At 39.1% G+C, this 27,137-nt stretch overlaps 1 protein-coding gene across 5 annotated transcripts in view; it reads left to right on the top strand.

Moving 5' to 3' along the window:
• The first annotated feature begins 13,480 nt into the window (after positions 1-13,480).
• mtmr14 (myotubularin related protein 14) overlaps positions 13,481-27,137 on the top strand; it is a 28,150-nt gene continuing 14,493 nt past the window's right edge. For 3 of the 5 annotated variants that reach the window (XM_084425020.1, XM_084425019.1, XM_084425016.1), the window contains exons 1-7: positions 13,487-13,861; positions 13,932-14,220; positions 15,395-15,543; positions 19,596-19,704; positions 20,117-20,192; positions 24,428-24,488; positions 24,694-24,813. In XM_084425020.1, the coding sequence (XP_084281146.1) occupies positions 14,134-14,220; positions 15,395-15,543; positions 19,596-19,704; positions 20,117-20,192; positions 24,428-24,488; positions 24,694-24,813 (602 nt within the window). In that variant the 5' untranslated portion in view covers positions 13,487-13,861; positions 13,932-14,133. Of the gene's footprint in view, positions 14,221-15,394; positions 15,544-19,595; positions 19,705-20,116; positions 20,193-24,427; positions 24,489-24,693; positions 24,814-27,137 lie in introns of all 5 variants that reach the window. The other 2 variants (XM_084425018.1, XM_084425017.1) reach the window with 2 other exon arrangements.

The following is a 27,137-nucleotide window of genomic DNA, read 5'->3' as shown; positions in this document are numbered from 1 at the left end:
ATTGGTTGTCTTGTCAAAGCCAACAGACTTATAGTCTTTTTAAAGCTTATTATGATACTGATATTCCTTTAGTCTCCTTCTGAAAGCAATGGGAGAGGAGAACAGGATCTCTCTCTATGATTCAAGCTACCTTTTAAAAGTTGTTCAGTCAAAAACAGTGAGTGATTTTCTCTTTGTCTTCTGTTTTTCTTTTGACATATATGACAAAATGTCATGTTCATAAACACATAGTAAAAGTAATCCATATGAATGGAGTGGTTAAATTCAAGTCTTCTGAAGAGACACGATCACTTTATGTCACAAACAGATAACGTCACCCTTATGAGGATGGCGCAAGCTATTTTGACGACAACAGTTAAGATTAACTGTAAAAAAGTCTAAATTTACCTGATAAAAAGTTTAGCTTTAGTTCCATACTTAGTTCCATAGGAACACAATAGCTAAGTTAACAATAATTAGAAGCTACCAAGTAAATTGGCAAGTTTTAGAGCAGCACAGCTATTTGCTAATTGCTCTATTCTTCTGTCCTATAATGACATTCAGGGAGCTATATCTGATGGTATTTTATACTATACTTTACCTTTAGTCATTGTGCACTGAGCACCAACGCAGCTTATTTCCTTGGGTTGTCATAAGGAAAACAAACAGTTCACAACTATAGCATGCTGAACCCAAGAGGATGAGTCCGTATTTTAAATACACAAAATGCAATCTTTTAAAGTATATTGTTACAAATTACATCTGATTATTTTCCATCAAGCAAAATACAATTTTAAAAACTCTAATAAATATATATTTTACATATTTAACTGACATACTGCCCATCTCTGGGGGATCTGATGTTATGAACAGTAATGTGTCTGCTAAGGGGTCTCCAAGAAGATGTCCTTGAACATCCTGTATCATCTGTGGGAAATCACCTTTTTGAGAGGGGTTGAGCTGTTTGGCAACATCGACCATTGAGGGTCCCTCTAAAACCATGACAGCAAGGTGAGGTAGTGGCTCTGCCCATTGCTTTAGGAGGTGACAGTACAGCCAACATGCCCCACATGGGTTTAACCTGGGTTATATGGGCGTCATCTGGGCATAGGGTCAGAGTGGGCACTTTAATGGGTTGAATGTGGGCCCCAGCTTGGTTAAAGTTGTGGGTCCCAATTAGGTTGCCCATTATTGTTTATTTGAGCATTCCATATGGGCCACATTTGGGCTGTATTAGGCTATATTTAAAAGCTATAAATATATATATATATATATATATATATATATATATATATATATATATATATATATATATATATATATTGCAGTTGATTTCGTTTATACCATCATGGGAAACTGCCATAATTATATAAAAACATTAGCAACAAATTAATTAAATTTTAAGTATTTCATTTGTTTTATATGATTATATAATACTTTTATATATAATAGTAATCCATGATCCTTGACTCATTTATTTTTATTTATATGTATCTACAAAAAAGAAAAGAAAAAGGAAAACACTTGCATGAGCCAAAATGATTTGCGTGTATGCCTTCCCGTGAAGCCCTCTGTCAGGATTATGTTGTGTTTTGTGTTAGTTTCATTCCAGTGTGTTTGTTTCTTGTTCTTCAATTCAGGTCATTGTTAGTTCTCATTGTTAGTGTGAGTAGTTAATGTTATGTTTCTCTATGCCTTTGTCTCTATATTCTCTTCCTTAAACAAGTTTGCATTTGATCTTAATCGTCATGATTCTATTAACTACCACATCAGTTGTGACAGAAGAATCGACCCACAAAATGGATTATGAGGACTACGTTTCACAAGACGGCCGGTCGCTGGAGGATTATGTGGAGGATTACCTGGAACTCGAGGCGCGCTGGGACGATGAAACTTTAAAACAGCGTTTCTAAAGCGGGATGGACAATATACTCGGCCAGATGCTGCTGTTGGGGAAGGATCAACATCCATTCATCAATTCATCGATTACGCCTTGTGGGTGTGCGGATCCTCCCTCACCGTGGGAGTCGTTGAGGACAACGACACCATTAACTCCTACTCCCCAGGACTATCAACACATCCAGCAGCCATCTCTCTGCCCACTCCAGAGAAAACACTTCGTCCCAGTGTCCGGATTGTCCCGGAAACACAGAGAGACCTGCTACAACTGATCCAGTGATGATGCTCATGCCCGCCACGGAGTCAAAACCTGAGTCAGTGCCTGCTGCAGACCACAAGCTTGAGCCCCCTGCATGCCCAGAGTTAGGGCCTGCCACAAAGTCCACCCCAGAGCAGGTCGCCACACCTGTTCCGAGGCTGGAGCCGATCGCCAGATCCAGCCAGGAGTCAGGTCCGGTGAGACAGTTCTCTGATGAGCCAGTTGAGGAGCGTTGGCTCATCAATTTCACTAAGGAGCTCATCCCTCTCCAGTCCACTACACTCAACATCATGGATAACGCATCCCACCCAATATCCTGCCCACCCCATTGTTACCATCATCTCTGCTTACTTCGTCTAATTCCCCGGACTTACCTGCCACACTGGTGTCTCATAGCTCCTCAACTCCATCCTCGCTGCTCATTCCAGATGCCTCATTGTCTCCACCTTGGGCTCATTCAACACCAGCACGGCTGTGAGATACCTCTGGCAACACCTCAGGCCTCCAGGCCTAGTTCTCCACCTCAACCTGCCAGCCCTTCAGATGTGCCTTGGCTCTGTGCTCCTTCAGCTCTGCCGTTGGTCCCCCATCACTAAGGCTCTGTAGCAAATTAACTTGTTATAATTAATTATAAATATTTGGATCAGTTAATAGAATTAACTTGATGTAGCAGAATAAATACCACAATCAACTAACCTGTTCGCCCAGCGAACGTTCAGTATTAATCATAAATTAATTCTAAAAAATGATAATTTCCGGGGTATGGGAAATAACTTTATTACTTATTTATTTAGTACTACTCAGAGCATGTAGCCAAAATCTGCATGATTAGGGACTCCAGTTATGAGCAAAACAACAAACAACCTTGAGTGTGATACGAACTAGACTTTATTAACTACATTAAACACTTAAACTATTCTAACATACACACACATACATGCATACAGTTTGCAATGGAAACCGAGCTGAAGCAGAATACAGGAAAGTAAGAAGTTAAAGCCTTGTTTGAAATTCAGAAGATCAACAGCCTTGAGCAAACCATCAGTTTTTGGTTCTTACACACCCCTCTTTAAAAGGGGTAGGGATACTTAATGTATCACATAGTGAGACTAAATTTGATACTTGCATGTCTCGCCCATTTGAATAAAACTGTCCTGATGCAATTTGTTGAGGCTCCAGTTGTTCTTTGCTGAAGTTGTCTTGATGAGAGAGAACCAGTTGAGTCAGAGGATCTTTGCTGAATGGAAAGACGAGGCCGCAGCCTGGCACAAACGTAGGGCTCCTTAGAAGATTTCCAGTTCAGCATCATCTTCACATCAGGATTTCTCAGAAAGCGGGAAAATCTGTGATCAGTGATCTTTAAAGTGTGAAGATGTCACACCCTCTGGAGGTGTGTGAGCCAATAAGAAGTTGTTCCTTTAGAGGGAAATTGTATGACCCTTTGTCCTTCTAGCACGCCATTTGCATATGTAATTTGATTGAGTATTTAAGAGAAGAACCTTCAAGATTCTTATAATGCTAATGTGTCACAGAGTTAGCAAAATATAATGTAAATTAACAAATAGGGAACGGAAATTGGAGTTCATAGATACCAAACATGCTACACATGTGATTTTAGTTAACCATAGTATGCGATTCTGAAACAGAAACATTAATCTAAAAGAGTCTGAATTAATATATAGGCCAAGCCTTATAAAAGGAAAATCATGAGATGGCAAAATTGGATACATGTTTATACATTTCTCAAGTGGTTATATATAGAATATATAGGATTAAAAGGGTTTATTTGTCCTTTTCAACAAAAATGAAGTGAGAGTCAAACCTCTCTCTAAAATTCCTTTGGATCATAAACGTTCTCAGTCTTCATGTGTCCTGTAACCAGAGGCCCGGTGTTAGCTGCATTTGGGATGTTAGTTGCAGTTTTGGGGGATGGTTCACAGACCTTTGTTAGGAGAGTGAGTTTGCTGGATTATATAAGGAATACAATGAATAATTTGTGTATGTCTGATTGGTCCAGATGCTACAGCTTCGGCAGTTTCCCTCGTCCCTCTGGCTCCACATTGATCTCACCCTGGTTTCACTGTGGACTTTCAGGGCCTCCGCTATGCCTCAACCCTCCAACCCTCCAGCTTCACCGGGATCCTTCTTTTCTCCGGTTCCACCTTGGTCCTCGCTCCCTTCGATGTCGCCCCATTCTGGCAGACCCCCGCCTTCGATGTCGCCCTGGGCTGTTATCCTTGCGGCTTCGCTAGGGTTTCCAGCTCGTCCCTCTCTACCACCATCGGTTGACGACCAGGCGTGCCATGAGACTTTTAGGACTCCGCCTTGACTCCTCCCTCTGCCAGTTCTGCCGTGGCATTCCTCTCTGCTGAATCCTCCTGTCTCATGTCCATCTTCAGCCTCTCCTCCAATTCTCCTCCAATTCTTACCTCCGACTGTGTTATGATCTATTTGACCTTGTTATTTTTATTGTGAGTATTAGGCTTATATAATTATTGCTGATCACTGTTGATATGCTATATTTTTACTATAAAACTCTTACGACAAACATGTCTTCTAATATCTTCAAATGTTGTGTATACCGAGCTGCAGCGGACATTTTGTAAATGACTTTACTTGGACCCATTGTGCAAGCTGTCTCTTTAATACTGCGTGATTTATATACATGTTGCTGCTGATTGGGCTGACATTTTTGACAGACCCACCAAACAAGAGAGAACGTGCTCCAGCTCAGAGACCCACTCTGTCAACTTTTAAGGTATCGCTCTTTACAACATCGGACACATAACGGTAATTAATACGATTAGTCTTTTGCTTGACAACGTTATCAAACAGCTAATAATGTGTTGCTAATGTTACACAAACCATATTCCCGTTCGCCATCTCAGTCTGCCTTCTAAAAATCAGCATCCTTATAGAAATGCTTTGAACAACTTAGAACGTTAGTGGAGAAAGGCATATAGTTCATCATAACATCATAATATACATCATATACATAATTCACCTGCTATATTGCTAAAAGTACCCGATTTTCCATATGGGATAACCTGGCTTCTCTTGAGACTCCCCTGCTTTGCAGCATGATATGCTAAAGCCCGTCTGCACATTGACATGATTGGATACAAGGTAGTAAGAAACACCGGCAATTTCAAACTGCGTTTTTGAGACTGTTCACTGCAGTTTTGACTTAGGAATTTGCCCATGGTTGGCCTGAAAACATATAAAAAAAACACATAAACAACTTTAAAAACTTGATTTTCACTGCAGGGGGTCTTTAACTACCACATCCTCCTCTTCCTCCAAAAAAAACAAAACAACCTGTCGCCCCTCATTCACCACTTAGCCTATACATAAAATATAGATATAAACTCTATACCAAGGTGAGATATGAATATTTTATTTGATATTAACCAAGAATTACTGTTGCTTTTAAATAATTGGATAATTTTTTTAAGATTTTGGGAATTTCCAAGACTATCGAATTAATGAACTTAACAAATTAGCTGAACTACCGAAGCTAAACAGCTATGTAAAGAATGAAAATGATATATTAGCAGTGATATGATATATTAGATAATATTAGCAGTTAATTAGCAAGTTTTGTATGTCTTTCTTATCTGAAACACTAAATTGAGTTAATGGATCTCTCTTCTAATAAGCTGACAATCAGTCGACCAGGTGTGTTAAAAAGGGGAGACATATGCTGTGTCCCAATTCGCCTACTTTTACTACATACTTTTGAGTGTGTAGCAGAAGAGTAGACAAGCTTTGGGACATACTATCACATCATACAATAGGCTCTATGCACGATCGCTTCTGCGTTTTGTCTCAGCCCGCCCACTTACATCCGGTGCTGCGTCGGAAATCGTTTTTGCATTCGGTGGAGATAATGGTAAATTACACTTGCTGTTTACAAGAACTTACAGCGGTTAACGTGAATGATGTTAACAATATTGTGAGGCAGTTAGCTGTCACACCTAAGAGTAAGAAAGAGAAGGGCTTCAAATGATATATTTTGAGCTACATCGACAACTTTGAGGGTGAGTATTCTCTCATATCATGCGAAATCCGACTAGCGAATCGGTTTCTAAAATCGTTGTCTCCATTTCTGAGGAAATTCATTTTAAGAAAGTTTTGGCGCTAGTACACTTCGCTATAGAACGTGCTATGTGGAAGTAAAGACGCTGGCTGAGATTCTACCGGAAATACGTCAGCAGCATTCGTGTTGGTCTCTGTCGCATCCTGACACAGTAAAATGGCCTGTCAATCATCTTGGCACAGTTAAAATCCTCTACATTTAAGTTTGTTTCATTCCCTACCTTATCGGAGAGAAATGCAGTAGCACATTGATCTGCAGTCGTGGGTCTTTCATGTGGAGAACTCTCCTCATATTGTATATCATTATTAAAAGTTCATTTAAAAGTTAGTGGCCAAACGGACCTTTATAAAAGTCCAAATTTTTATTGCTGATGGCCTATAACCTGGCCTATAACATTAAATAAATATGTTTTAACAGGTTAAACTTCAAGTATTAATCACTAAAACCTTCATCTAAACCTCTCACTGTCAGTCGCGCATATCTGCCACGTTTTGTAGTTTTTTTTTAAACACTTTCTACTCGTGTTTGTAGTTCTGAACCGAATCCTCCTCCAAAGCACAATGAGTTGTGGGCAATATTAGGCTTGTTCGACTTCATGCAGCTCTGCGCAGACCGATCGGCGGCTGACTTGAAGCACCGCATGCCGGATTGCCGGTTAGAAATTTTGTCCGACTTGATACAGCGCCGACGCCACGTGACTGTGACGTATGCCATCAAAGTACCGCGAGAGCGTTTCGAGAGTAGCCGGAGAACTCCATAGACAGTAAAAGAAATGGACACAGCGACCCCATTGGATTCAACGGAGACAAAGTGAAGCCAATTAGAAACTCTTACTTCCTGGGGGTCCAGCGTACTGCGCAGACTCAAACTGAGCTCGACGACGTAGATGTGACGTGAGCAAACCGTCTGTCTTCTAGTAGCTGTGCCAAGATCAATCTGAATCATTACCTTCCGAAACTCGCAGAGACGGAGAGCGTGAGTATGAGCTGTCCATGATCTTGGAGCAGGAGAAACTTTTTGTAGGTGTTCTGATTAATTATTTTGTCATTTTGCCTCGACGTCCTCCCGATTGCCCGCGAGCTTCTCCTCCTGTCCATACGGTAATTCTCTACTGTGCGACAGAGAGTCGCGTGGCTGTGACGCAATCGTTAGCCTACTTTTACAAAAACTGCTTCTACAGGGCCATAACGTAAGCTACAAGGTAATGGAGCCTTTTATACATTTTCGTGTTTCTTTAGAAATAAATAATGGGCAAATGGAGTCTTTAAACGCCTCAGATGTGAAGTTATTCGCTGTCAAAGTGACGCCAAAATGAATGGGAGTCAATGGGATGCTAACAGCAGGTGGGGTTCCGCTAGCCAATGGCGGCTCCCGGGGAAGCTTCAAAATAATACAAATCCCTGCCCCCCTGGAGAACTCAGCCAGCAGCTTCTCAAGAGCGGCTGCACTGGGCTGCACGTGGGCTGATGACGACACAGCTGTTCCACGATTGGCCGGATTCACCGCATGACAACGATCACGTGTGTTTCGTGTTTATTCGAACACCTTTAGTTCATCTAAAGCTCTCAAATCAGTTTATTATAACAGTGAACACTCTTTTCATGTCGTTGTCATGATATATTGTGTCATATTTATCAAATTAAAACTGATTAAAAAAACGTAGACACCACTTCATTGATAGTAGCTAATGTTGAACTTTATTCTTGTTCAAACAGACGCTGTATAAAGCAGTACATAAAGTATTGAATGAAAATGTCTCTCAAACATCTGTGTATTATTTGGCAAATATTGCATTTATTTCACTGCAGCTGTGGTAAAGTATGCAAACACCACGTGAGCGGTCACTACGGGAACCAGAAAGTGTCCGACTTCACGTCTCCGTTTGCAGCTCCTCCCCGCTTGCACGCGGCTACTCTCGCCGATCGGTTGCATCCAGCCGCAGCCGATGTCGAACACACCTTCAGCAGAGCCCGTCTACGGAGAGCCTGTCCACTCCCTATTAAGCCCTATTGTACCGAATTTTGGTTGTAGTACCACCAGAGTTCCACTGGGGGCGCTCGCCATGAGTGCAAAATGAATGGGAGTCAATGGGGCTAGACGGCTAAATTTGTCTCTTTCACCCGATTGCCGTTGAGAAATCTCAGATGTGATTGTAGATTTTGCAAGTTCAACATGGGTTTTAGGTCGAAAGTTGAATGAACGAGTACTTATGTCGTTTTGATTTCTTACAGGTTGAGTTGTTGTTGCCCATAACACGCTAGCATTCTGCTAATGACGTCAGCATTCTGAAGGCGACATCTAGTGTTTCTATATCTATATCCGCCCGCGTGCGGGTATAGAAACACTAGCACTAGATGTCGCCTTCGCTATTGCAGTTCATTAGCCAAGGCGACATCAGTGTATATATCTATACCCGCCCGCGCCGTCAGATCAGTTGGACGCGGCTTTGTTCAAGAGGTTTGTTTTGAGACAGTGACCGCAGACCTGCATTATATGACTGACAGACAAGAACGGTTTGACCTAAAATATCAAAATTGAAACTACTGAGGAAAAAAAGACACCTACATCTTGGATGCCCTTCAGGTAAGCTAAAACATACCAAAATTTAATTTCAAAGTGAACTATCCCTTTAATTCACAGAGCCCTGTCCTAAGATGGCCGCCGGTGATGCCGGAAGTGACTCCGCCTTAAGACATCTAGCCTTTATATGATATCTATGGGTATACCGCCATTGACCTCCATTCATTCTGCACTCGTCCTGTGAGCGCCCTCATATGGAATCAGAGTGGAACTGCAACCAGTTCAGAAGCCGGAAGTGTAGTGAGAGTGAAACTTCTCGCCATATTAGACGTTAGGCTTGTTTGAGATGAGCAAAATCTGCGCAGAATCGATCACCGGTGATCAGCGCGAGATGCATGCCGGTTAGAAATGTGTCCGAGTGCGGTCCGCCTTGCTCTGATGTCATGTGACGTATGTTAAAAATATCTCGCGAGCGCAAGGCGCACCTGTCGGATTCTGAAGTCGAGCGCAGTTGCTCTCCACCGACTGCGCTGATCAAAAGCATGATGGGAAACGACCTGCTGACGACACAGCTTAATGTTCATTGGTTCATACATCCGTGATGTATTGTTCTCTTTTAAAATGTTTGATTTTAAAACTCTGATATCATGTTTTATGTGTATACACGTTGTGTGTGAATATTCCCAAACTATCTAACAGTGCGATCAAGAGTGTGAAAAAAACAGTGCCAGAATTAAGCCAGAAGTGCCTAATGTAAGCCAGACTCGGCCCAGACTTTGTTGCTATCTGGGTATGGTTTATGCAATGCAATTTTTATAAAAAAAAAAACACACACAAAAAAAAACACATGTCTGTATAAGAAAAAAAGACTGATAAACATGTATTTGGAATGGAATTAAATAAGTAGGCTACTTTGGGTGTCTTGTTCATTATATTTATTTTCATATAAAAGCAACAGAACTTGAATTACATCCAGTTTATTAGCAACACTGTGCATCAGCGTGAATCCCGCGATATCCATCTTTGATCTCACAGGTGTCAGATCCACTACGAGAAGAGAGATCTGTCCGGCTTGCCTGCGCTTTTTTCACTCCTCCCCTCACTGCAGCCGCCTACTCTCGGCTACATTTCAGGCGAGGCAAGGCGCATCTCAAACAAGCCTTTTGTAATAGGCTGAATTGGAACGTGCCCTTGATCACTTAGAATCCACTGTGGGGTTGATTTTTTTTTTTTTTTTGTTACGAAATTGTTTAATGCGGCATTCTACATGTATATAGGTGTGTTTGAGTTTAAATAATTAATATATCATAGAGTTGTTTGTGGTGGGGTAAATTAAAGGCAGTATGCGCTGACGTCCCAGTCGTGTTGCATTGTGGTATATGGAGCTGCCTGAAGTGTACATATGAAGTAGACTCGCTCCCTCTGTCAAAATGTATACATACATGAATACACAGCCTTTGAATTTAGTTAAGAGCTATGTGACAGTTTGCGGATACCATAGAAGTGAATGAGAAGTGCCGTAAATTGAATCATAACTGTCGCACAATTGTCTGTGACTTCTCTTATAAAACATATTTTTTTTTGGTGTAAACTCTAAAAATAGATGAATCCAAAATGAATGTTTAAGAGCAAACATGTTTAAGATGGGCTGTTGAAACATTAAATGATAAGCTTCCTCACAATAGCGGTTTATTCAGCATAGTGAAGCCTCTCCATTGACATCCATTAAAGGGGTGGTTGATTATGATTTCACTTTTGTTACTTTAGTTAGTGTGTAATGTTGCTGTTTGAGTATAAACAACATCTGCAAAGTTACAATGCTCAAAGTTCAAAGCAAAGGGAGATATTTGCTTTTAAAGAAATCGCTTTTTAAGGACTAAAACAAAAGGCTGGTAGGGATTACACGACATTCCTCCAGGGTTAGTGACATCACCAATCCTAAAATTTACATAAACCCCTCAACACGATTTATAGATTATCAAGACAGAATATGCTAATCAATGACTAGAAGATAACTACACATAAGCTACATAAATTTATCAACTAACCATTCAGAAACGTCCTGTTGCATTCTACATGTTGTCACTTCTTTTTGAGTCTCTCCATCATTGTCTGAATCCGGTTTGAACATAAAAGTCTAAAAGGCTTTGAAATTTTCAGTGCATGTGTGAGTGCAAGCTGTTGAAGCTCCGCCCTCTGTGCCGGGAGCATCAGCTCATTTGCATTTAAAGGAACAGACACAAAACGGTGCGTTTTTGCTCACCCTCAAAAATTGACAATTTTAACATGCTATATAAAAATATCTGTGGGGTATTTTGAGCTAAAACTTCACATACACACTCTGGGGACATCAAAGCCTTATTTTACATCTTTTGAAAAGGGCATTATACCACCCCTTTAAAAAACAGCCCCTGGTTAGCAGGCATTACGCTTTTTATTCTAAGGTTGCAGGCTTTGCCTTCAAGTGGCTTTGGCTGAACGCTGTTACTAGAAACTCCCGAGTAGTAATATCAGAGATTTTCTTATTTTTGTGAGATGAGAAGGTCTGTAGCTCTTACCATAAAAAAAAAAAAAAGCATACAGGCTTACTTGAATCACGTGAGGCACCTCAGCCTATCATATAATGGCAATGAAGTCAGTGGCCAATGACTGCCAGTTTTATGACAGTCAGTTACAGTTTAGGTTGCACAGTTTCTTGTGGATTAATGCATTTGTCTTGTGAATAATGTTCTATATTTGGTGTTATGTCTCTAGTAAATGTGGAACTACAAATGTTTGTGGAATGTGCTTTACTACGCAGAAAAAAAGAATGTGAATTGCTCTATTAGCTGCAGATTACTGGTCAGTAGAGTGCAGATAAAACCACATTTAAGATTAGATTTGAATCTGTTCATTAAAAAAATGATTTATAGGGCATACATAGCAGTGATACTAATCACTAAAAATGTAATTGTAATTTAATTGTTGAAATCTGGAAGCCATAGAAAGAATACATTTATTTATTAAAATCTTTATCATTAAAAGGCATTATTTCAGACACGGCGCGTCATAAATCATTACAATTCAAGTCTAATTTATTTGTTGAAACCCGGAACCCATAGAGAGAAAAGTTTTTTTTTTTTTTTTCATTAAACAATATTTATAATTAAATTTTCTCTTTATTCATTAAAATATATCAGCATCATAGTGCATGGCAGTCATAGTCATTCAGGTCTTATTACAATTGGTAAAACCTGAAAGCCAAAGAAAGATAACCTTGATATTATTTATTTTCTTTAGACAATATACAATATCACTCAATATTGCACTATGCCTATAATTAAATATTACTACACATTTTCTGGTGGTAATGCCATAAATGAGTCCTACCTGGTTTATTTTGAGTTTGTGCTAGTACTTCCTAGAAAATCGCTTCCTGCCCTCCATCTGCATTTCACGCTACAGTCATGTCAGAGAAAGTCTGGTCATGTGCAAACAAGCTATAGGCCAGGGATAGGCAACTCCGGTCCTGGAGGGCCACTGTCCTGCAGAGTTTAGCTCCAACCCTAATTAAACACACCTGAACAAGGCAATCAATGTTTTCAGGATTACTAGATAGATACAGGCAGGTGAGTTTTTATCAGGGCTGAGGCTAAACTCTGCAGGACAGTGGCCCTCCAGGACCGGAGTTGCCTATCCCTGCTATAGGCTATGTCACGTAACGCAACATTTACCTCAGGAAAACCATTTAATGACCATAGCTAGAAAAATGATCTACAGAGAGGAATATTTTGCTAAATATATGCTAAATCTATTTTCAACAGTGTCAGCCAATGGTGGCACTGATGTTTGATTGACACCTTCTCATTTGCATGTTGCGCCAGGCATACAAATTAAAACTGTTTGAAAGAAAAAAAGACAACTTTCAGTTTAGCATTTCCTTAAAAAAAAAAAAAAATTACCCCAACATTCTGTTTTATCAGTTTAATTATTTATTTCCTCGCACATTTATTTATGCAGGAATATGTGGATTTATGTATTAATTTATTCATTTATTTGCACATTTATTTATATATGTAGAATTTTGTGGATTTATATATATTTATTTATTTATTTATTTTCATGTTTATTTATTTATAGTTTTTGCAGGTTTCGTCCTCCATAACCGCGATCCATGATATATAATAATAATAATCTGTTTATTTTATATTTATATTAAGAAAAGTTAAATATTATGTTCTATAAAAGTTCAATAATATGTCATATGTCAAACGAATAAAAAATCTTTGCGATAAATACTGGAACAATGGCAATAATATAACAATTACGTTTCCTACAACAGTAGATGTAATTGATGCACAAATATATCACAATAAATTCTCTGCTAGAATCCATATACCCTCCCTTAAAGGGGTGGTATAATGCCCTTTTCACAAGATGTAAAATAAGTCTCTGATGTCCCCACAGATATTTTTATATAGCATGTTAAAATGGTCACTTTTTGAGGGTGAGCAAAAACCATAGACTGAAAAAAAAAAAAAAAAAGGATAAAATATAATTTATTCAAATAAGGTCAGAATAATCAATATGATTGGAAATAAATGTAATATTATTAAATATATAACTGTTTCTCACGAATCTAGATTGATTTACATCGATTATTGAATCTAATACTTATTTAAACATTTGGATAAAAACAAGAGCAAACGATCTTGGGTGAAATGACAGATAGCTCAGCGACGCTTGACGTCACATTTCAGGAAGTATTGATCACATGATCACGTCAGTTTCCTGTTTACTACTGGCCCTGGTTAAAGTTCCTTGGCTATATCCAAACACGGATAGATTTCAATGCAATATTACAAAACCGTTTTTTTTGTATGCTTCTAAAACATCCGAAAGTTTTGGCGTTGTAAACAACAATGAATGATTTGTCTCCATATCAAAATTAAGTTGAAGACATGTCGCGCGGATTTCCTGTGATTGTTTTGGTGGCCGGGTGTTGAGATTACTTTGTGGGATGCAGTGTTCTAATGTGAGCTCTAAAAACAAAAGACAAACCAAAGCGGGGGTTTCATTATAAACGGACAATACTTTTATTTTTGCCGATTGGAGAATTAATAGCGGTAAGAATTCTTGAAGTCTTTCTCGTGTCTTATAGTACCGTTGTTGGTAACGGGCTATTTTGATCACCAGTGCTGTGGAGGGGGATAATCTCGGCAGGACCCTGAACTCGGGACGCGTCCCCGGCTCCGGCCCCGGCGCCTTAAAGCGGGCAGTGAGGAAGAAGCTTGTCCTGAAGGGATGGCCTGGAGGATCCTCTCGGCCCCAGGGAGCTGCGCTATTTAAGGAAGGGCGGGTTCGAATCGAGCATAAGGCGGGTGACGGCGCGTGCTCGATGATGGCTAGCAGGAGCGAGGAGATAACCGATCTGATCTATGAGTTCTCTAAGAGCCAGTTCAGAGCGAAGGAGGTCACCCCGTGGGTAAGACCGAACACGTCAAACATCAGTCAGTTCTTTCCCATAATGCACAGCAGCTATTAAATGGGTCACTGACTTCCTGCATTCTTATAAATGTAATCCATGCATTCATGCTGGCTTAATTTGATTTAAAAAAAACTTTTATGCAAATTTCAAATGAATTATAAGCAACTAAATAAATAAACAAATACATACATAAATAAAATGAATGATTTAGAAAATGTCACAACTTAATTTAGGCTACACGTTATTACTATTCTACAGCTCTATTTACTACAGCTCATGTGACTGTAAGGAACTTCCAAAGGGAAACTGGTTTCATGAGTCAGTTTTTTTTCCATAATCACCCTTAAAGCAGAGAAAAAAATAATACCTTATACATGTTTTTCTTCAAGTTCGTTTCTACATTTTTTGCTAACTTTATTGAGGAGCAAAGCATGGATGTGATGAAGATAGGATGCTGGTGTTCAGATGTGTCATCATAACCCACTAGTAACAAATATCTCACTCACAGTAGTTAAAACTAATCCACAACCCTAAAGACTGAATTATGCTTCTCTGTAGCCTGACGTGTTCCTCTTCCAAAACAAATATTATATGTTGTCTACATGGACCACAACAACTTTAATTGGTCCACTTTGTACCCACAGTTAAATATTCCATTGTAACATAGTCAGCTTGTCTTATTGAAAGTATTCTCATAGCATCAGCATTTCATAATTGACATCAGAGTTACCCTGTTTGACCCAGAACTGTTAAAGCATCACTTCAGTTTAAGTTTAGTTAATAGGTTCAGGCTACATACTGTTCAGAAGCCAAGCAATAAATTAACGGAACCCCGGATCTCTGAAATGAATTTGCACTCACACGGACACTCATATGGCCCTACAGGCCAAAATCAGTGTGAATGCTTTACAATGGTGTAACATCCTTGTAAATGGGTGATGAGAAGAAGTCACAATTTAAGGAAACGCAAATATACAATACAAACATAAGTATATAAGAGGACTCATTTTATTTAGCAATTATTTTTTGCTGCTGACTTATGATTAAATTCCAGCATTCAAAAAAGTAAAATACTTTAGTTTTTATTTTCTTACTAAAATTAGAGTGTTTGAACTTGCTGCTTCTTATAAAAAGCCTTTAAAAGCTTAATGTATTTTATATGTATTTTCAGATAGAAAGAATAGAGAAGCGCTATCTGGAGCTGTTTGACCGGGACTACAAGTATAGCATCATCCACAACACCAATGGGGAGGTGTGTGGTCACTACCCACGGAAGATTGTGTTTCTGGAATATGAATCTTCAGACAATAATAAAGAGAGGTAATAACATCACCATCTCTGTTAGTCTACTGAAGACGCACAGTAAACATAATAGTAATAGTAGTAATATTGGGAAAAAAGTGAATTTCAGCAAGCAGCATTTTATATAGGGATGCACCGATACCGAAACCAGTATCGGTATCGCGCCCATTGCCGCCCAATACTGCGCTCGTGTACTCGTACTCTAAAATGCTCCTATACCAACAACTGATACCACGCAACGTGTACATTACAGTGCTTGTGACTAGGCCTGTCGCGATAGTCGATAAGTCAATTAATCGCACGATAAAAAAAAATGAGCTCGATTATTTTTCCGGCCGCGATAATTCCATTTGCATGCTTGTTTGTTTTCCTCGTCTCTCTCTCTCAGTCTCTATCAAAGAGACTGGATGACCACTCTCGGTTTTTTAGCGTATAGGAGGAGTGAACTCTCTTGTCAGTTGCATGGTCTTTGTGTGGGGAGGCGGCGCCGCGGCGCTTGTCAGTCACATGGTCTTTGTATGGGAAAGCGCCGGCGGGACTGTTTGCGGCGACTGCTGGGAGAGAGAGAAGACGCTAGTTGTGAGTTGCGACAGCGAGCCCGATCACATGAAAATGCGTATCTATACCACGAATGTTATTTCTCGTGCCATTTATACGCCAACAATAGTTTTTGCGTGCATATGATACGCTCTTTATGGCGTGTAATACGCACGCACTCCTCACCCCTAATCCTAACCAAGTATTTTCAGTGCGTAGCATATACACGCAATAAAGCGCGTCTCCGTCTTCCCGACAGTACACAATCACTTGACAAAGTAACAGGAGGACAAAGTAACAGGAGTAACAGTGCAAAATTGCGCGATATGGCTTGTTGAGGCTTTTTTTTATTTGTTTACAAAGGTCCTAACTGTCAGTTTTGCCTGTTATGGAATGTATCACTATTTATGCCTAATGTCTAAAGCCTATGTTTAATATTTTTTTGAAGTGCAATTTTGTTTACATCCATTTTATTTATTAACAGACATTTATTTTGTTAACAGACACTAAGAGTCCATTGCTTTTATTGTTTTTGGTTGTTTTGTTAATTTTTGGGGATATTTAAAATGTTTTCCGTTTTCAATGTTTAATATTCTTTAGAAATAAAAGTTTATAGATCGTTGAAAAGGTGTACCTGCATTATTATGCCATTATAATTATATTAAATGAAAATGGTCTCAGAATGACAATATTATCGTTTATCGCGATAATTTCTTGGACAATTTATCGTCCAGCAAAATTTGTTATCGTGACAGGCCTACTTGTGACAAAGAAACACCAACAACAGAGCAAACAGAGAGCAGAATAGATATATCAGAGAAGGATGTTATGAAGTATTGAACTAATAGAATGTAAAACAAATAGCAAATATTTATGCCTAAATAGATGCTGTGCGTGAGCTGATAAGCGAAACTAGGAGCATATTCACAAGTTTGTCAAGCATATCCCTTTTTCACAGACATCGCTGGAAAGTTTGTAGTTTGGTCTTATAGGCCTATGTCAATAGCAAATGTTAAACGAGGCACATATTAGGCTACTAATGTTAACTGTAGCTCAAACAGTAGAGCGTTGGTGCTTGCAACGTCAAGGTCATGGGTTCGATTCCCAGGGAAAGCAAGAACTGATAAGAATGTAAATGTGTACCTTGAAATACAATGTAAGTCGCTTTGGATAAAAGCATCTGCCAAATGCGTAAATGTAAATGTAACTCACGGGGGATTGCTGATCACTCACTCAGCACATATGCGTCATTTGGATTAAAACTAAATCGTATATGTAAGTAAAAACTTGAACTGGTACATGATTTATGTATAATGAGTGGTTCCCTACATTATTACAGGACATTTACAGACAAGAAGTTTACTTTGAATACTGCATTGAATTCTTTCCTGCCGCCTTGTGCTTGAACTGATGAATTCACATAAAATTGTGTTAAAAAAGCGTATTTGCGAGCATCCTAGTAAACGTAGTTGGTTATGTCTTTAAAGGTACAATATGTAGTTTTTTTATAAACTGAAAAAATGAAGTTAATTCAGCCAGCGCTCATACCTTTGTTTACGTCCTGTTTTCGGTGGAAGGCCATAGTAGTCGATTGTCGAGTTCACGCGCGTGATCATAGGTACTAAACCTATGCGCGTGAACTCGACAATCGATTACTATGGCCTTCCACCGAAAACAGGATGTAAACAAAGGTATGAGCGCTGGCTGAATTAACTTCATTTTTATTAATATCTCTAACATCTACTGCAGTCAGATCCACCCGTGTTCACTCGGAAGGAATCACTCACATTTTCTGTGCACTTGTAATGACACTTAAAGGATGTTAAGAGGCTAAAAAGCAGGCTTACTACTTGCCCCATTGAAGTCAATAGGGTGCAAATTTTAAAAATAGAATAACGCGGTGTAGGCAACACCGATTTTTGTCGTTGTTCTCTGTATTGACAGCACTCCAAATGTACAAAAAAATGAGCTCAATGTTAAAATTGACCGGAGTTCTCCTTTAATGTTTATGGAAGCCTCCGAGCAGGAGTAACTAATGGAATAAAATAGCTGACTGATTACATCAATGAGTCATGTTTTCATCTAAATGGTGTGTGCGCTATGGTTTCACTATGCATGTCAAATATGAAATGAAAAATATGAAAATGTCAATTTTAATGGTTTGTTTTAGATACAATTCCTTAATATTTAATGTAATAATTTCAGTATGGTATTTCAATGGAAATGTAATTTATCATTGCTGACAGTTGTGTGAGGTCTTAAACATCGATCATAGACCTTAGTCAGGGTAGTGCTATATTTACTTTTTGACAGGAATGAAACCATGGCTGTGAGGGATAGAAGTACAGTGTGTTCAATGGATTATACTGTTTTTAACAACAAACTGATTGCTTGGCTGACGAAACATCTTTCCAAAAGACTTTTCAGTAGCCAAAAACTCTGTTTGAAAGTTGTGAGTTTTGAAAAATATATAATCTATAAATGTATACAGCGCATACCATGGTAAAGACTCACTGCCTTGTTTTCTTCCACATGAAATTTAATGTGGTGTCTACCCTGACTAAGTTCTATAACCAGAAAACTGACATGCACAGTTTGTCAACACTACTTCTAATGCTTGTTATTGTATCAATGCCATATTATGTGACAACACATTACTTTTCTTACAACGAAGTAGCTAAGTTCTGCTTTAACAAATGGTTCAGAATTTCAGAAATTAAAATTCATTGTTTATTTTTTTTATGCTGTAATTTAATTTTTAATGTAAATCACACTTTTGTGTTTATAGATGATAGATATATCTAAATCCTTTTTTGTTTTGACTATTAGCTTTTTGCCCTTTTACTTAAAAGGACAGTGGGGACCTGACTGGGACTTGTTAAGGATCACATCACATCACATTAGATGATAAATGCATCAAAACAAATAAAACAATTAATAGTAGACAGTGCAAAACCCTACGTGCAGTGTAAAAGAATCGTTTCCTTACGAAAGTATTTTTAAGACATTTAAAATAAAACAATTTTTTTAATTAAGCTGCAGGTTTTCATCATTGCAGGAAAGTAGAGTATATTAAATATGTTTACGTTTTGGATTTAATTATTATTTGTTACTTTTTAAATTCATGTTTTTAAAGAAGGCAACACAGAGGATGATGTAATGCCTTATCTGTCGCTGTGTCCGAAGAAATTTTCACCGAACCTTAAGACAAAGAGATACTATCTTCACAATCTGATTGGTCGGCTTTTATTGTTTATTGTTTTGGGATAAAACTTACCGAACATCCAAAACAATGCTAATTTAGATCTAAATTAGGTTAGCACTAAACCAGAATCTTGCATCTGGCATAATGTTTAAATGTTTAAATAGAATTTTTATTCTTACGACTACTTCTGTTAATTGGTCAAGTGGGCAAAGTTCTTGGTTGATCGAATGGTAGAATATCAGCCAATATTTTGGTCTGTCACCAGTGTATTGTACATATATATATATTTTTTTTAAATGCTCTTTTCTTTTTCTTCATTTTTGTTCAGCTTTGAGAGTACAGTGCAGATCAGTAAATTGCAGGATTTGGTCAACCGTAGTAAGATGGCTCGTTGTAGAGGGAGATTTGTCTGTCCTGTCATCCTCTACAATGGAAAGGTAACTATCTTGCCACTCCAATCAAATGGGCAAATTTTCACTGAACAGTTTGCCTCATAGTATTTTTTTGACCACCAGATGCTTTCTGTTGCTGCTTCATGTTTAATGTTCATGCTATCCTTTATTTAATGTTATCCTTGTAGGACATGCCCCTTTTAGACATTTGAATATATTGATAGTAGACAAATCATAGTGTCAATAACAGATTTAATTTTTTATTGTAAAATCTGGCTGTCGGGATCTTTAATACTGAAGTGTTGAGTTCTGGACTATCAGCCTTTGACTTTAAAGGTTGGTATAATTTACTGGGAGCTAACAACAAACTTCAAGCCTCCTTTAGCTTTACCAGAGTCCTGTGTTTCTTTTTTTGTTGTGGCAACCTTAAACTCTTATTTTTTCTCCTCTGTTGTAGCATGTGTGTCGATCCTCCACACTAGCAGGTTGGGGCGAACTTTATGGACGCACTGGATACAACTACATTTTTTCAGGTACACACTCTATTAGTTAAGACAGCTCTGTGTTTGTTCCTCTTTCCAAAACAAGCTGTACCAGCATCAAAATGATGTGTCAAAAGTTGACAGATTTTAATTTTACACAGCATGCTGCAAGATGGAAAAATAGTGCAAGTCAAGCCACCTTTATTTATATAGCACTTTAGACAATACAGATTTAGGGCCCTATCTTACACCCTGCGCAATGCAGCAGCAAGTGCGATGCAAGTGTTTTTTGCTAGTTTCAGTCCGACGCAGTTATCATTTTGTATTTAAACAACGTGGCGCAGGATGTGAAAATGATAACTGCGTCGGACTGAAACTAGCAAAAAACACTTGCATCGCACTTGCTGTATTAAATATAGAGGATGAGATAAAGCAAATGCATTTGCGCCCATTTGTGCGCCCATGGGCGTGTTGGTCTGCAAACGAGGTGTGTTCAGGCGCATTGTTGGCGCGTTGCTATTTTGAGGCAACAGAAATAGACTGCGCCATTGACCAACTAAAACTTGGTCTAAAGTGAATGGCGCAATATAATTTTTTTGGTTATTTAAAGAGCGCGTTAGTAATGTGCGCCTATAGGCGTTTTGGTCGTGTCTAGGTGCAGGTCCATCATTTGATCTGGATATGGACCGGATCCGACTGACTACGGTAACCTCGTACCGATAAGGTTGAGACATACAGACTAATATTAGCGATTGAACTTGACACACAACGTAATGACGAACGCGGTTGCCCAGTCCTGTTTGTTTGAACCGCGAGAGACGTCAATTGCCGTCATAACGTTGTGCGTCAAGTTGAAGGGTTACTCTTTTGGTGTAAATCGATGCGTACGTACGGCCGTCAGCTGGATGTTAGTTATTTTAGTCGATGAAGTTTTAAATATGGATATTTTTCTTTCACGAACACACCGCTTCACTTCAGAAGGCCTTTATTAACCCCCGGAGACGCGTGGAGCACTTTAATCATGAATAGATGCGCTTTGATGGACTTCCAAAGACATACACCCATGCACTCCCATTATAAAGCTTGGTAGAGCCAGGACATTTTTTTCTATAACTCCGATTGTATTCGTCTGAAAGAAGAATGTCATATACACCTAAGATGACTTGAGGGTGAGTAAATCATGGGCTAATTTTCATTTTTGGGTGAACTTTCTCTTTAATCTTCTTTAAAGGTCCCATTCCATGGATTATTTTTATTATTTTATAATGTTTCCAGGGGTGCCCTTATAATGTTAGTATGTTTTTTAGATCAAAAATTGTTATAATTTAGAAATAAAAGGCATATTTCCTAGCCTGATTTCATTCCCTGGTTTGAACACTCTGTTTGAAGGGGCGTGTCTGCTGTGAGACTTCAGTGTAAACGCCCACTGATGTGATTGGCTGACATGCTTGCATATGAAATATCTGGCATTACATGTGGAACTATCTGGAAAACTTTTACTATTACAGCTATTATACGTTTTTACTATTACAGCTATCTGGATTAACGAATCATGAGAAGTTTTTTAAGTATTTAGATCTATTACCATCACATAAAAGGTTGCAGTGATGAGCACTGAGCAGATGACAGTCTGTTGATCGCGTGAAAGATCTTATCATTGCAACGCAGTTTCTGCACTATCACTAATGATTTCACCAATGCAAACATGAGGCATATAAATACAGTAAGAGCTTCGTTGTGCAGTGTAACAGCGTCATTGATTTCATAACGAGTTTTGGCAAGTGTCCAGATAAACTCGCGCTGTGTGATTGATAGCTTGGGCGATTGGAAAGGGATTGTTCTTTGATCGCTTTCTGTATATTAATCACAGTTTAAGTAAGATTATTTTCATCCTACTAAGAGAAACGAACGATGTGAAGAGTGATCGCTACTTCCATATTAAATCACTACTTACCGCTTGCTGGAATATAGTTGAAATAGTCCCCTTCCTCAGTATGAAACGCTGAGAGAAGTCTGCTTGATATTATTCCAGGTTAGAAAAACAGTCCATGGTGAAATGGACAGAGCAAACTAACAACTTCGAATTAAACTTTTGCGGTATCCGATTATAGATAAACATCAACCACGTCTGTTGACATTTCGCCATCAATACGCCTGTGTTCCTGTGGGCGGAGGTTACGGTTCTAGTGACATCATTAAAGCAGGATGTAGAGGGGTGTAGTCCAATCCAGCCGTTTTTTGTAGTCAACTTCTGTTAAATAAAATATCTCGCTTGGCATTGAACTTTGAGCTTTATAATTTTACAGATATTATTTATACTCTAACAACAACATTACACACTAACTAAAGTTTGAAACATGGGATCACATAGAACGGGACCTTTAAGTGCAAAGGAGCAACCGTGTCTAAAGTGCTGGAAAAGAGAGAGTCAATAGCTATCTGGTTTGCCAAGGAGAGGAAACTGATCAGGAAGAATATTTATAAAGCAATCTTTAGTGGTAGAAGTGATTGTTCTACCATATTTGTAACATGGAGTTTGTTTTGCAACCTTAAATAAATGGAGTATACAGATCTTGATCTGAGATGTCATCGCTGACAGTGCAGACAGAATGTGTCCTGTGTGAGTGACTCCTTGCAGATAGTGTTAATTTTGACAGCACATTTTGATTTAGTTTTAGTCAACGTCTTTTGACTAAAATGCCATTTAGATTTAGGCTAGTCATATTTTAGTCATCTGAATTGTTTTATTTTTAGTCTAGCAAAATATCATAGGATATCATACAACTAATTTCTAACAGTCATTAAGCAAGAAACAAAAATAAGAAGAAATAAATACAATAGAACAAAGATAAAAATGAAATAAACATTGCTTTAAAGAGATAGTTCACCCAAAAATGAAAATTGGCATAATTTACTCACCCTCATGTTTTTCCAAACCTGTTTGAGTTTCTTTCCTCTGTTGAACACAAAAGAAGATATTTTAAAGAATGTTGGTAACCAGACAGTTGACAGTAGCCATTGACTTCCATAGTATTTCTTTCGTCAGGTAGGTTTAACAGTAGTATTCAGGTAAGAAAAACTACCTACAGAAATTGAAAAATGTAATCAAATGTAAAATAACAGTTAATAGTCTCCCTTGTATAAACCCTTATTAAAGATACTAAAGTTAGTCAAGAGCAGTGAGTGATTTTTTTTCTTTATCTTTTGTTGTTTGAATTAATATTAAGGACTCAGACAGAAGCAGGTTTAGGCTACTGTCACTTTAAGAACTAATGCATGGATCATCCAAATACAATTTTCTCCCAACACATTATGAAAAGTGAGTAGTGAACACACACACTGCAAAGTGAAAACCGTGGACACACAGGCACCCGGGGAGCAATTGAAGTTTGGTGGCTTGCTCAGTCGTGGGTATTGAGGGTGAAAGAAAGCGCTGTTCATTCACTTCCCTGCCTGCATTTTTTTCCTGCTGGTATTTAGAATCGAACCTGCAACCTTTAGAATCCAGCCTGACTCTCTAATCATTAGGCCACGACTGCCCTGCCATTAAAGGGGTGGTATAATGACCTTTTCACAAAATGTAAAATAAATCTCTGATGTCCCCAGAGTGTGTATGTGAAGTTTTAGCTCAAAATACCCCACAGATATTTTTATATAGCATGTTAAAGTTGTCACTTTTTGAGGGTGAGCAAAAACGAACCGTTTATGTGTCTGTTCCTTTAAATGCAAATGAGCTGCTGCTCCCGGCACAGAGGGCGGAGCTTCAACAGCTTGTGTCCTGAAAATTTCAAAAACTTTTAGCCTTTTATGATGGAGAGACTCAAGAAGAAGTGACAACATTTCTGAATGGTTAAGTTGGTGAATTTATGGTGCTTATGTGTAGTTATCTTCTAGTCATTGATTAGCATATTCTGTCATGATAATCTATAAATCGGGGGCGGCTTTATGTAAATTTTAGGGTTAGTGATGTCACTAACCCGGGAGGAATGTCATGTAGTCCTCACCAGCTGTTTGTTGTAGTCCTTAAAAAGCAATTTCTTTAAAAGAAAATATCTCCCTTTGCTTTGAACTTTGCAGATGTTGTCTATATGCTCAAACAGCAACATTACACACTAACTAAAGTTAGTGAAATATATTCAACCACCCCTTTAATACATTTAAGAGATTATTGAAACATTTCAGTCACATGGTCTGAACTGCTCAAGCTACAGTTATTGACTGAGCTTAAGCTGTGGGGCAGTACAGATGTTGCTGTGAAAATTACTTGTTGGATTGCACTATTTCAGGTGGTTCAGATGACACCTTGGGTGATGCTGAAGAGGTTCTGGAGGATGACTGTGCAGTTCGGTAAGATAAGCTGGCAAGGAACACAAGGAGCCAAATGTTTGAATTATTAATTGATTTTGTGAGAATAATTTCTTTTTCTTTTTTTTTCTCTTTCTTTCTTTCTTTCTTTCTTTCTTTCTTTCTTTCTTTCTTTCTTTCTTTCTTTCTTTCTTTCTTTCTTTCTTTCTTTCTTTCTTTCTTTCTTTCTTTCTTTCTCACTCTACAGGAATGATTCACAGTTGTTTGATAAGGTTAGGGGCTCTGACATTAAGCTGTTGAAGTATTTGTCTATACACTACATTTGTGACCTCATGGTGGAGAAGAAGAAGGTCAAGTTTGGCCTCAAGTGAGTGAACTTCCTGTTAAATTCATGCTTTTGTTAAAAATTACATAATGTGCCATTCTCCGAATGACGTGTGCCATAAATTATGTAGGCCTTTCACACTAACTTTTTGCCTACCAGCCAAGGTGGCAAAACAATTACCATTGACATCTTTATTTTTATTCTATATTGTTCTAAATTTATTCAGAAATATTTTTTTCTATGCTCTATATTGTGTGCCAAAGAGATTAAACATAAATGTTAAAATATAAACTTCACACTTCACATGTTCCCACAGCAGGACAATCGCTAAAGCACGTGACATTATGCATTCCAGTTGCAACACTATCAGCCATTTTTAAAATGGGTTCCCTTTAGAGAGCGGTAACCTCTACATTGCGTCAGCTGACGCTGCGGGAACTCCTCCCTTCTCCACTTTTGTTGAAATCTTATAGGCTAACGCCAGCTTGGAACAGCTGTGCAATTGTCACGAAGTATGCAAATTAGTGCTGGGCGGTATACCGGTTCATACCGAAAACCGGTGTTTATTTTTGTTATGATATGAATTTTTTAAATACCGCAATACCGATGTATGTCGCTTTAATAATGATCGGAACGCGGCACGACACTGTTTGAGAGGGTCCTTTTTCTCTGTTGCACTGTAGTGATGCACGTGTAAGCGTGACTTTGAAGATGGATAGGTTAAACTATAATTGATAGCTGTCAAATTATATTACAGTGTTTCCCATACATTGGTTCACAATATCAACACAGCCTTTTGGAAAATCTATTTGTGGTTGGCATTGACATCGTTGAATAAACATGAGCACTGCACGTTTCAAAATCAAAACACGGCGTGGGTGGTTTTTATGTTAATGCATCTGAAGTGAACTGACGGTCTTTAGAAAAGTTTCTTTGTTATTACGATTGAATCTTTCTTTATATTTCCTGATAAAGCAGCGTTTATGAGCGTTGCTGCTTTGTGTACAGCCGTTACCGGGGAAACCGCTATTTCTGCTGCTCCTAAAGCGCCTCCTGCTGGCACCTCTTTATAAACAGCCTTGCAAACCTGTAATAATACTAGTGTGGATTTTTTTTTGTACAATATTCACTCATGACAGTAAAATAGGGCATTCTAAGTCAATCTACTGCAGCATTTCCTCTCTCACTCAGTGAAAAATGTGTTTTACACCCAGTCATGCTTGGAAAAAAAGAAATACCATCATATACCGTGAAACCGGTGTAATTTAGAAAAATACCGTGTTGTGGATTTTTGGTCATACCGCCCAGCACTAATGCAAATACTGACAGGCTCGCGGGCAGTATAAAATGCATGAGTGTGACAATTGCGTCAGAATCTCTTTCTTCATTCTGTCATCGTTGAAGTTGCACTTGAGGACTAGTTATCTTTTCTTCCTCGTATCTGATGGCTACCCTTTGCAGGATTTGCACCTACGAGTACTGCGCCGCCTGCCTGGGCCTGGCCCACGCCGAGGCTCTGTGTGCATGCCCCCCGTCGAGGAGACCGTCGCTGTGCATCTGTGCCCGTCCTTTCATCTGGCTGAAAAAAGTGACGCACTTTTTGGTGACGCCGTGTAGTCAGTTACTGAGCGTTTCTCTGAGGCGCAGAAGCGCGAAGGCTATGAGTCACGAATGTTGCCCCTTCGCTCGTTCCAGCCCTCATCGAGGTCTCTCTCTTCGTCGGCACCGCGTCTTGTCTAAGATCGGCTGAGCAGCCCGCTGCGGCTCTCAGGCCCGAGCCGGATGTTTGCCGTAGGCAGTGGGCGGGACCGAGAATGTAGCGCCACGGACCACGGAGAAGCCTGCGCCGCTACGGCTCGGCTACCAAGCCTTCGTCCTACGGACCATCCAAATGGATGGGAGAGTTTGTTAGAGACCCTGCCCCTAAGCGGCGTGTTCTTCATCATGTCCCCTCTGCTCCTGCAGACGACATTTGCAGTGTTTGTGTGAATGCTGTGTCTGTTTGTGTGAGTTCCAAAATAAGAGCACACATCCCTTCACACAAAAAGCCTTTTCCTCCTCATACACTCAACACCGTGTCACTCGTGCCTTTCGAGCCCTTCGTTTTGATTGCTGTTAAGAAATGGCTCTGCTCTCCCTAAAAAACGTCTCTGCTCCTTGCCTTTGCTTCAGCTAAGTGCATTGGGGACTAACACACGTTCTCATGGACTGTGATATTATCTGCTTCGGACCCGTCGACTGCAGTGTTACTCTCCGGCCGAGACAGGGCCATGTGCCTAAGTCTCTCTCTAACGTTACACCCTTCAAAGCACAGGATGTTCCTCTGCCTGCTTATCTGCTGAGCTGTCATCCTCGCGTGAGCGCTG

This window comes from Rutilus rutilus, assembly GCF_951802725.1.
Source record: "Rutilus rutilus genome assembly, chromosome: 12".
NCBI classification, from domain to species: Eukaryota; Metazoa; Chordata; class Actinopteri; order Cypriniformes; family Leuciscidae; genus Rutilus; species Rutilus rutilus.
Note: the sequence above shows the minus strand (reverse complement) of the source record. Positions and strands in the feature narration are given on the sequence as shown.